The 12567-nt window shown below is 46.8% G+C and overlaps 1 protein-coding gene across 1 annotated transcript in view; it reads right to left on the reverse strand.

Moving 5' to 3' along the window:
- Positions 1-12567, reverse strand: part of flt4 (fms related receptor tyrosine kinase 4) — a 374492-nt gene that overhangs the window by 29579 nt on the left and 332346 nt on the right. The window contains exons 14-20 of the mRNA XM_078231815.1: positions 12122-12481; positions 10595-10741; positions 8548-8679; positions 5621-5742; positions 2822-2957; positions 2619-2723; positions 1393-1506 (exon numbers count right to left, since the gene is read on the reverse strand). Of these exons, the coding sequence (XP_078087941.1) occupies positions 1393-1506; positions 2619-2723; positions 2822-2957; positions 5621-5742; positions 8548-8679; positions 10595-10741; positions 12122-12481 (1116 nt within the window). The remainder of the gene's footprint in view (positions 1-1392; positions 1507-2618; positions 2724-2821; positions 2958-5620; positions 5743-8547; positions 8680-10594; positions 10742-12121; positions 12482-12567) is intronic.

Genomic DNA, 12567 nt, shown 5'->3' on the forward strand with positions numbered 1-12567 from the left:
TGTGAATTCTGTGACCTGGTGAGAAAGGCTCTGTTAAGTAAATGTCCCAGAAATGCAGAATTGGTCGACCTTCATGAGTTGTCTCCAGGGCGTTGGGCGTGGAAAATTAATTCCCATCTAACCGCTGATGCCGAGAATTTACTTGTTAAAAAAAAGATGGGATGCCCAATTTGACAAGTTATTGAAATGTCCAGGACGAAGGTGTGACCTCATCGAGGCGTTTAAGATGATCAAAGGAAATTTCATAGAATCATAGAATCCCTGCAGTACAGAAGTAGGCCATTTGGCCCATCGAGTCTGCACCAACTCTCAGAACATCCCACCCAGGCCCTCACCCTGTCCCCGTAACCCCACACATTTACCACGGCAAATCCATCTAACCTGCACAACTTGGGACACTAAGGGGTAATTTAGCATGGCCAATCCATCTAACCAGCATTATCTCTGGACTGTGGGAGGACACCGGAGCACTTGGAGGAAAGCCATGCAGACACGGGGAGAACGTGCAGACTCCACACAGACAGTGACCCGAGGCTGGAATTGAACCCGGGTCTGTTATGCCACCGTGCCTGTATAAACTTAGAGCTGGGCTCTTCTAGGGTGATGTCTGGAAGCACAAAGGATAATGAAAATCTGGAACTTGTTCCCCGCAAAGGGCTGTGGAGACTGGGAAGCCAATGGAAAATTTCTCCCAATTCTGTTGCCACCTTGTTTTTGAAAGAAAGCCCACGCTCATTAACTGAACAAGGCTAAAAGGCAAAGTGCTGATACATTTGGAGTCATCTTTATATGTTGAAATTGAAGAGAATGCCTGATTTAGTGCAACAACCACAATGTGCATTTATATGGCACCTTTAATGGAATAAAATGACAAAAGGTGCTTCGCAGCAGCAATTATCAAGCAAAGTTTGACATAAAGAGACATTATAGCTGTTGGCCAAAAACTCAATACCCACAGCTTAGGAGAGGGGTTGAGAGGCAGAGAGGTACAGGGAGGGAATTCCAGAACTTTGGCCGAGGCTGCCGAAGGCACAGTAAATAATGACAGAGCAATTGAAAATCAGGGATGAGCAAGGCATCAAAATTGTTGGAGTGCAGATATATCGCAGGGTTGTGGGATGGAAAGGGTTTCCGAGATATAGAGAGGGTGATGGGGTGGAGGATTTGAAAACAAGGACAATAATTTTTAGATTAAGATGATGTGTGAATGTAGGTTAGTAAGCTAGGGGTGGTTGGACAATGAGTGAACAATATGAAGTGGTGCAGATGAACAACACTGAATGCCATGACTCCACTAAGAGTGATGTGGAGATTTAACCTGGTGTTGTTAAAACTCTTACTCCACTAAGAGTTACAGAGATTAACACAATGGTCCCTGGTCCCCCTGTTTACCATTGGCTTTTGTGCAGGCTCCGAGGAGGTTGACAACATTGAGATGGTTTCCAATGTGAATGAGAATCTTCAGTTCTGACATCAGTGCTTTGTGTTCATTCGCTGTGGCTCCATCTAAACACCAAAAAATTCACATCTGTATTAAACCACAGAGGTACCATCGATACCCTCCACAGATAACATTTCCCCATTGCCTCCCACTCTCTTATCTGGAGCATACGATCATTTCAACTGTCAGCCATACACATACTATGGTTATAAGAGTAGTTCAGAGACCGGAATTCTGAGGGGAGTAGATCTCTCCACTGTGATTTCCGCCACCTAGAAGGACAAGCGCAGCAGATATCTGGAACTCTGCCACTTGCAAGTTCTCCTCCAAGTCACTCAGCATCCTGACTTGGAAATACATCGCTGTTCCTTCACTGTCGCTGGGTCAAAATCCTGGAACCCACTCCCTAACAGCACTGTGGGTGTACCTACACCACATGGACTGCAGAGGTTCAAGAAGGCAGCTCGCCACCACCTTGTCAAAGGCAGCTAGCGATGGAGAATAAATGCTGGCCTTGCCAGGAATGCCCAGATTCTGAGAATGAGTATAAGAATCATAACTGTCGGATCCTATTCGTCCATATAAATGCTTTAAGTCAGACAGAAAGTCTGATAACTGAGTTGTCCTGGGAAATTCCCACAGTTTGGATCCATTATATAATCACTAGAGACAGCGGAAATTCCTCCCTGTGCTATTTCTATTCAGCTGCCAAATCTGTGAATATTATACTCCTTTGTTAATATTTTAACATGGGCCTCTGAACATCATTCATCCTCAGGATGTGGACATCACCAACAGTTACCACCCATCCATAATTGCCACCCGGGGAGTGGCTGGTGAACCCTCTTGCTGAAGCATTGGAAGTGGGTTCAATATAAATTCGGAGTCTTGTTAAGCAACTTCAGAGGGCAGTTAGGATTGAACTTACAGGTTTGTGTGGTTCTGGAGTCAGACACAGGCTCAGAGTGAATGAAGGCGGCAGCTATTCTTCCCCAAAGGAGAACAGTGGGTAGGCGGGGTTGAGGTATAAGGGGAAAAGGTGTGTGAGTGATTGAGGAATCTGGTGATTAGTTGGAGTTGAGACATGATGAAGTTAATAGCTGGGATTGAGGGATTATTGGGGGGGACCCTGGTCGAATATTTTCACATCGGCCCTCCTCACGAATCGCAGTCTAACCTTTTAACATTTTCACCGCCACGGTCTTGCAGCTGCTGCTTTTGTCGATCCCAAAAGCTGAGGCTTCAACAACTTTCCCAAACGCTCCGTGACCCAGAGTTTTGCCTGAAAACAGACAGCAGGAATCAGGGGTTTAGGGGCTGATTAGCTATTCACAAGCTTTGGACAACCTGCCCAGCCCGCAGGAGGGGAGAAGATCTTACCTAGTCGCAGCCGGTCCCGTGGGAACTCCCACTTGCTGGAATCATAGGGCAGGTACTCGCACTGTTCATCCAACGGGATCTCATCTGGATCCATGATGATCGACAAGTATCCGGTTTTAATATCGGCTGGGCTAGTCTGAAACAAAGGTCACCGAGTTAGATTTCTGTCAGATCCTCAGCTGTTACATTCAAAACAAAACTGTTTCCTCAACAAAAACAGAAAAATGCTGGAAAATCTCAGCAGCTCTGACAGCATCTGTGGACACAGTAACAAGTCTCGCAACACCAGGTTAAAGTCCAACTGGTTTATTTGGAATCACAAGCTTTCGGAACGCTGCTCCTTCCTCAGGCGAGTGGAGAAGAGCTCCAAAAGCTCGTGATTCCAAATAAACCTTTAACCTGGTGTCGTGAGACTTCACACTGTGTCCACCCCAGTCCAACACCGGCATCTCCACATCACAGTATCTGTGGAGAGAGAGAGGAGAGCCAACGCTTCGAATCTCGATGACCCTTCGTCAGAGTGAAGGGTCTGACGGAATGCTGACGAAGGGTCATCTAGACTCGAAATGTTAGTTCTATTCTCTCTCTACCGGTGCTGTCAGACCTGCTGAGATTTTCCAGCATTTTTCTGTTTTTGTTTCAGATTCCAGCATCCGCAGTATTTTGCATGTATCTGTCTCCTCCTCTCCAGGCCCAAATGACCTGTCAACATGTGTGAGATTAGCACAGGGATAGCTATTGATCCTTGGGGACCATCATGCACGTTAACCCTCAATCATTGCACCCAGTTGCCACCAATAGGATCTCTGGGCAGAGATGGGGAGCAGGAAGTGTGCGTGATATTGTCCTTGCTGAAGGGAATGAGCCTTTAGCTCAGGGCTGAGAAGGTTGTAAGTGTCGCTGTTCAGAGGGACTTGGGGTTGTTCAAATAAGGAACACAAAGCTATCATGTAGGTGCAGCAAGCAACTAGGAAGACAAGTGGCATATTGGCCTCTATTACAAGGGGATTGGAATACAGGAATAACAAGTCCGGCTACAATTTTAGACAGTTTTGCTGAGACCATATTGGAATATTGTGTGCAGTTTTTGTCTCCAGAAAGAATATACTTGCATTGGAGGTGGTACAGTAAAGGTTCACTAGATTGGACCCTGGGATGAGGGGTTTGTCTTAAAATGAGAGGCAGATTAAATTGGGTCTGTATTTTTTGGAGTTTAGAAGAATGAGAGGCGATCTCATTGTAACTTACAAAATTCTGAAGAGTGTTGACAGGGTGAGAGATTGTTTCTGCTGGTTGGGGAATATAAAACACAAGGGCCCAGTCTCAGGATAAGGGGCCAATCATTTAGGATGGAGGTGAAGAGAAATTACTTCACTCAAAGAGTTGTGAATCAATGGAACTCTCTACCCCAGAGGATTGTGGATTCTCTATTGTTGAATATATTGAAAGCTGGGATAGATGGATTTTTGGTCTTTCAGGGAAGTGAGGGATATAGGGAATGGTTGGGAAAATGGAGTTTAAGTCCAAGGTCAGCCTTGACTACATTGAATGGTGGAGCAGGCTCATTGGGCCATGTGGACTCCTGCTCCTACTTCTTGCATTCTCATGTGTTCTTGAGTGCTACACTGTTGGAGGGGTGCTACTGGGGGAAGGCTGCACTGTCAGAGAGGGAGCACTGAGGGAGTTCTGCATTGCTAGAGGTTCATCGCTGAGGGTCCGCTGCACTGTCAAAGGTTCAGAAGAAGCCCTGAACTGTCAGAAATGAAACATTTATCCCTCAACCAACATTGCTGAACACTGTCATTTATCAATTGCTGTTTGTGGGATCTTGCTGTGTGCAGAATGGCTGCCGTGTTTGCTTTATTGTAACCCTGACCACAAGTCAAAAAGTACTTAACTGGTTTTAAAGTTTGTAACATCCTGAGGATTTCGTTCTGAAATTACAGGAGAAACGGCAGAAGAGAAAACGGAGGGATGGGGGGGAGTGAGGGAGAGGAGGCTGAGGGAAGGGGGACTGAGGGAAGGGGGATGAGGGAGGGGAGACTGAGGGAAGGGGGACTGAGGGAAGGGGGACTGAGGGAAGGGGGACTGAGGGAAGGGGGACTGAGGGAGAGGGGACTGAGGGAGAGGGGACTGAGGGAGGGGACACTGAGGGGGGATTGAAGGTGGGAAGACTGAGTGAGGGGGGTACTGAAGGAGGGAGGACTGAGGGAGGGGGGACCGAGGAGGGGGGACCGAGGGAGGGAGAACTGAGGGAGGGGAGACTGAGGGAGAGGGGACTGAGGGAGAGGGGACTGAGGGAGAGGGGACTGAGGGAGGGGACACTGAGGGGGGGATTGAAGGTGGGAAGACTGAGGGAGGGGGTTACTGAAGGAGGGAGGACTGAGGGAGGGGGGACCGAGGAGGGGGGACCGAGGGAGGGAGAACTGAGGGAGGGGAGACTGAGGGAGAGGGGACTGAGGGAGAGGGGACTGAGGGAGGGGAAACTGAGGCGGGGGGGACTGAGGGAGGGGACACTGAGGCGGGGGGGGACTGAGGGAGGGGACACTGAGGGAAGGAACACTGAGGAAGGAGACATTGAAGGAGGGTGTAGTCTCACAGATTGGAGCAGAGACTGAGGGAGGGGAGACTGAGGGAGGGTGGTCTGAAGGAGGGGAGAAGTTCCTCAGTTTGCTTGGAGGGTGGCGGTGAACTCTTGCACAGTTCAGAGGTTTTGGGAAAGTGAGTTAAGAGAACGAAGATGGTACATTGAGTCTAAATTTGTTAAAATAGAAAAGATTGACCCACTGCGTGACTTACCCCAAGGAATCTTACCCGCTTGACATTACAGAAGATGAGGATGAGTAGGACCCAGAAGAAGACTGCAATAACTCCAGTCCCAACCAGAATTACAACTTCGATATTTGATTTATCATCACCTCCTGTTTAAAATGGGAACACATACAAATGAACAAGTGAGTCACATTAGGAATGGGAGCTTCTTTAAAGCTTTGCTTTGTTGAAAACTATCTATTCTGTGTCACCTAGAAAGTTAATGCTGCCATTGTCGGTCTTTAGCAGAGAGGAAGGGTCAAGTCAAGGTTATGAACTTTGAATTGTTGGCAAAATATTTTTTTCATTCTTTTACGGGATGTGGCTGTCGCTGGCTGGGCCAGTCTTTGTTTCCCATTTCCAATGCCCTTGAGAAGATGGTGGTGAGCTGCAATCTTGAACCGCTGCGTCCATGTGATGTAGGTACACCCACTGTGCTATTAGGGAGTTCCAGGATTTTGACCTAGCGACAGTGAAGGAATGATGAGGTATTTCCAAGTCAGGATGGTGAGTGGATTGGAGGGGAACTTCCAGATAGTGGTGTTCTCCATGTGACTGTTGCCCTTGTCAATCCAGATGGTAGTGGTTGGAAGGTGCTGTCACAGAAGTCTTGGATGAGTTTCTGCAGTGCATCGTGTAGATGGTGCACACGGCTGCCACTGTGCGTCAGTGGTGGAGGGAGTGAATGTTGGAGGTGGTGGAAAGGGTGCCAATTAAGCGGGCTGTTTTGTCCTGCCTGATGTCGAGCTTTAGATCCTACAATGCAGAAGGAGGCCATTCAGCCCATCAGGTCTGCACCGGCCACAATCCCAACCAGGCCCTATCCCCATAACCCCATGTATTTACCCGAGATAGTCCCCCTGACACTGAGGGGCAATTTAGCATGGCCAATACACCTAACCTAAGATGAGAGATGATAATTTTTTTGGAGTATTTTTAGCAAAAGTTGAGCTAAAAATATTATGAAAACTGGCGTGATAAACAATTTTCAAATGGAGTTTGACAACTCCTTGAACCTATAGGGTTAGAGATAAGAAAGGGGATTTGGGACAAAGCATGACATTTTCAATGGGTTAGGATAGCTGTGGTGGACTGAATGGCCTCCTTCAATGCTTTACTGGTTTTAATTTGAGGAAGTATCCCCATTGAATGTATTGACTATCATTGAAATAACAATTTCAAGGGCACCCGCAGTCTTTCATGAATGCTGACGGGCTCTTTGACTGTGTCAGTCTTCATTAATGAGCCTGATCCAGTGGTCACTTGCAGTCCGCAAGTTCTTAAAGCAAAAATTGGCAGAGGATCAGTGGGCCATGACTGGGGTTTGGCACCCCAATGGTCAATTGGCTGACCAATACTCAGAGACCAGGCAGCTCTCACACATCAAGAACAGATAAGGTGTTGAAGGATGAGCAACAGCTATGGAAATTTTCCCAGCAAGAGTTAAGGCCTTCTCCAACTCTGGCTCCTTGCACATCCCAGAGCTGTCAGGTCTCTAAGGTCTGGAATTTCCTCGATCTTTAAATCTCTCCTTCTCACCTTCTTCCTTTAAAACACAACTGAAAAGCTCCTTCTTTGACCAATCTTTTGGTCTCTTATCTCACTTTGTGTCAAATCTTGCCTGATAATGCACTTTTAAAGCACTGGGACATTTTACTATGTTAAAGTGCTATGTATAGACAAGTTGTTCATGTTTCAATTAAAGCTTTCTAGTAAATATTTATTGACTAACAATACTAAAGGTTTAACATATCAAAATATCAAAGACCTAGTTCAGATTCTATCCATCTATTAAGCCTCGATTTGTAGCTATACACATACCCACGGTACTGCCAATCTGAGTTTGCTATCAATAAACGATCATCCGATGTGATCTCATGCTTTAATTTCCTGTTAAAAGAAATGGTCTCTTCCTGTCATGTGACACAACCATGAAGAGCAGCACACCAGCACACAACCAGAGAAAGGGAAATTGTTTGGGAAAAGTGGCCCTCTATTGAAGGCAGGCTCTGGAGTGTCTGAGTTTACTGACACTGAAATTATTCTACTATTCCATGGCAGCAACTCTCAAGCTGTGGCCGCCAACACCAAGAGCGATGACATCACCACAGGAACACCACAAACACCTGAGTTCCCCTTTTAAGTCACAAACTAACCCAGCTTGGACATACACCTATGTTGAATTCATCACCATTGGGTCAAAATCCTGTGAGGGCACCTTCACCACATGGATTGCAGTGGTTCAAGAAGAAGGCTCGTCACAACCAGCCAAGAGACTGGTACTGAACAGAAGTAACCAAACAAGATGGCTGCCAATTTAGCCAGACTCAGTAGGTAGCACTCTTGTTTGTGAGTCAGAAGATTGTGGTTTCAAATCCCTTAACAGAGGGCTGAACACATAAATTTGACCAACACTCGGGTGCCAGTATTGAGGGAGTGCTGAACTGTCAGAGGTGCCAGCTTTGGGATGAAGGTTTAAACTGAAGTCCAGTCTTCCCTCTTACGTGGATATCAAGGATCCCATGGCACTGTTTTGAAGAGGAACAGGGGAGGTCTCCCTGGTGTCCTTAATCAATATTTATCCCTCAACCAACATCATTAAAAATAGGTTATCTGATCACCATCATAATGAAGCTTTTTGGGATCTTGCTGGGTACCATGTACCACATTTATGACATTACTGCACAACAGTGACTTCATTGACTTAGGAGTCTCAAGCTCATGGAAGTCTTTAATTGTCCCTCTGGGAGTCTTCATCGAGCTTCAAGGCTCCAGATGAGCTCCTGCTGACAAAGACCCCAAAATGGTGGGCACCATGAGACAGCAAGTTGAGCCATGGGGGATCGACCATTGCTCCTCACTCTGCTCTGCTTCCCTTCAATGAATCCGCTTTTGATGTGAAAGTGATAACTGACCTTCGACAGAGATGGTGGCAGATGAATTCACGCAGCCCTTGGAGTTACAGGCGAAGCACTTGTACAGTCCGGAATCCTCCTCTTGCACTCGCTGGATGGTCAGTGTTTGGTTCTGCTCCGTGAGGATGACCCCTTGATACAAACACACATTGCATGAAATTGTTTTAGCCTCCAATCCCCTTCAATCACCTCCACATTTCCTCATTTTCAGCTCCACTTTCCTGGCATGGATCTTCTCCTAGTACCTTCGTCCATAGAGTCATAGAATCCCTACAGTGCTAAAGGAGGCCATTCGGCCCATCAAGTCTGCAGCGACCACAATCCCAACCAGGCCTATTCCCATAACCCCTCATATTTACCCTGCTAATCCCCCTGACACGAAGGGTCAATTTAGCATGACCAATCAACCTAACCCTCACATCTTTGGGCTGTGGGAGGAAATCGGAGCACCCGGAGGAAACCCATGCAGACATGGGGAGAATATGCAGATTCCGCATCAACAGTGACCTGAGGCTGGAATCGAACCCGAGTCCCTGGCGCTGTGAGGCAGCAGTGCCAACCACTGTGCCATCTGTGCAAGTCAGGAGGCATCAGACAAGCCCCAGCCCATCAGCAGGCAATACACAATGAATCACAAAACTGTAGAGCACAGGAGGAGACCATTCAGCCCATCAGCAGCTCATTGATAGAATTATCCGATTCTTCCCACATCCCAGCTCTTGTCCCAGAGCTCTGTAAAATGTTCTCCCTCAAATATTTTATCAATGCCTCTTTGAAAGTGATTATTGGGTCTTCCACCTTTTCAGGCAGTACATTCCAGATCTCAAAAACTCACGGTGTAAAAGAAAAATAATCTTCTCATTTCCCACTCTGGTTCTTTTGCGATTATTTTAAATCTGTATCCTATGGTTACCAATCCTCTAACCAGTGGAGACATTTTCTCCTCGCTTGCTCGATCAAAATCTTTCACAGGGGTAGGGCTGGGATTTGGGTGAAGTAGAATGAAGAAGGGAGAAGGTTAGGGTGGCTGCGTGATCATGTTGCTCTGGTCATCATGTGTGTAGGGCAAGCTCGAAAGGCAAACTGGTCCTTTCCTGCCATCAATGTGGGAGGTGTGGGGGGGGGGGTGCGGGGGGGGGGGGGGGGGGGCACTTTCATTGGTACGACAGAATGTACATAGACTGTGGAAGGAGAGTAGATGGGTGGTTGGGGTAGAGGACATGATATCTGAGCAGAGTCTGATAGGGTAGAGTGTTCTTGGCATCTGGGAGCCCCCTGAGGTAGGGAATTCCAAAGATTGACTAGTCTCGGAGAAGATATTCCTCCACATCTCCATCTTAAATGGAAGACACATTAGTTTTAAAGACTGCCCCCGATTCTAGCTTCCCTCCAAGGCAAAATAACTTCTCAGCATCTGCCCTGTCAAATCCCCTCAGGATAAAGTGAAAGGGTTGAGGACGAGAGGGCACAGATTTTAAATAATTTGCAAAAGAAGCAAAAGTGACGTGAGAAAAAGCATTTTCACCCAGCGAGTTATGGTCTGGGAGTGCTGCCTGAGACAGTGGTGGAGGCAGATTCAGTTGAGGTATTCAAGAGGGAATGAGACCATTATCTAAAAAGAAAGAATGTGCAGGGTTACAGGGAGAAGGCAGGAGAAAGGAACCAGGTGAAATGCTCATTCAAAGAGCTGACACAGACACAATGGGCTGAATGGCCTCCTTCTGTAACAATTTTGTGATAAAAATCTCCTCTCATTCTTCTAAACTCCAATGAGTATAGGCCCAACTTGCTCAACCTTTCCTCAAATCCTTCATCCCAGTGAAACGTCTCAGCTGTTTTCAATTAAAGTATATCCTCCCTTAGATAAGGAGACCAAAACTGCACACCGTACTCCAGGTGCAGTCTCACCAATGCCCTATACAGTTGTAACAAGCCTTTCCTACTTTATATCCAGTTTGGAATAAAAGCCACCCTCCCGCTCCCAGATCACTCTGTACACTGCATTCTGCTGTCTCTCCCCATGTAAAATCTGCCTCTGGGATCTTACCTGAGAGTTCGTGGAGTGGTTTTTCATCTTTGAACCAGATGATGGTGGGTTGGGGTGTTCCAGTGGTTCGACAGTTCATCTGGATGGAGTCACTGACGTTGACCGAGACATCAGTCAGGTTGACGAGCAGATTCGGCTTCTCCTGAGCTGCAGGAAGGTTTTGAACTTAGAATCAGGTAAATCTGATACAGGGTAACCTCATGCTCAGAAACACATTCACACACACACGCTTACACACACACACGTATACATGCGCCCACACACACGCACACCCACACACGCTTACACACACACACATACAGGCATTCACACACACACTTACACACACACATACACACATGCACACACACGCGCATACACACACATGTGCACTCTTAGACACACACATACACACACTCTTACACACACATGCACTCTTACACGTGCACACACATACGCGCATACACACACACACGCTCTTAAACACACACGCATGCACGCACGCATGCACACCTTCAAGGATCTCAACACAATTCCGCAAATGTTTTTAAAAATTCATTCACGGGATGTGGGCATCACTGGCTAGGTCAACATTTATTGCCCATCCCTGACTGCCCTTTGGCAATGCTGCTTTGACTGTACAAGAGTTTCCTTGGTCAAATATTTTCTTGGGACTGCCATCTGAAAGCATTGGTAAACCACATAGTGCAGAACTGGAAGAGATGGCAAGACTGGAAGAAATGGCAAGTTCTCTACCCTGAAGGGCATTAATGAACTGCTTGTTAACGACAGTGTTCACAATATAGATGGAACTTTACTTTGCATCTAACCTATGTTGTAGCTGCCCTGTGACTTTTTAATGGGACAGTGTACAGGGAGAAATTACCTGGTATTGAACCAGTGCTGCCCTAGGAATCTGCACGTTTCATCAAACCTGCAGCATCAGGCCTTCAACTGGCTTTTCAGATGGAATTAAAATATCCACAGGCGCTATTTGAAGATAAGCAGGGTAGTTCTCCCCAGTGTTTTTGGTCCAATATTTAACCCTCAACTTTTATCACAAAAATAGACTATCTGGTCTTTATTACATTGCTGTTAGTGGGAGCTTTCTGTGTGCAGATTGGCTGCCATGTCTCCCTCTGTTACACCAGACTTCATTGGTGGTGCTCTTTGTCAAATCCTGAAGTCATAAATGGGGCTAAATAAATGTAAACTATTTTGTACATTCTTCCAACTGCAATGACTTCAATCAGGCCATTGAGGTTGGCCTAGCGGAATATGAACTCCCTGATTAAGGAGTCAATTGATGGGCCAATCAGGGAGTTTTTTCCTTGTTTTTAATCGGGTGTGTCAGTTCCTCTGGCACTCCTGAAGGTAGACAGCTGACTGATAGCACTCTGTGTACTGCTGCTGGAATTGTAAATAAAGGGATTTTGGTGAAGGAACGTTTGCCTTTGAAGACTTATTACACCAACTGCCGAGGATGCAGTGTTTTTAACGAGATGGTCACCTCTCTATGTATCTGTTCTTTATGCCTATGGCACTCACCTCGCACTAAGATGTATTTCTTGTGGCAATGTTTCTCTCCAGTTTTCTTATTCTGTACCTCACACACGTAATCCCCCTCATCGTTCAGAGTAATGCTCGGGATCTGAAGCTCCAGAGCCACGCCTTTCATCCGCGAGTCCATTGTCATCACTCCTCGCATCTCCTTGGCGAACAGATGCATGCTCTTACACTCCAGGGCCGGAGGGTCTCCAAGCTCCCCCTCGAGGGCGCTGGGCAGGAGCCGGTACCACCGGAGGTTCTCGTACGTGTAGTTGTCCGCGTTGCACCGTAGCTTCATGCTCTCACCTTCCACCGGGTTCTCTGAAGGCTGCAGGTCGATACCAAACCCTTCTGGGATACCTAGTGGGAAAAGGGGTAAGTTAATTCAGCTCTTTGTTTGAATCCAAATTGGTTACTTTGCCACCAAGGCCTCCACGGGAAATAAA

The sequence above is a fragment of the Mustelus asterias genome, chromosome 16, assembly GCF_964213995.1.
Source record: "Mustelus asterias chromosome 16, sMusAst1.hap1.1, whole genome shotgun sequence".
Taxonomy (NCBI): domain Eukaryota; kingdom Metazoa; phylum Chordata; class Chondrichthyes; order Carcharhiniformes; family Triakidae; genus Mustelus; species Mustelus asterias.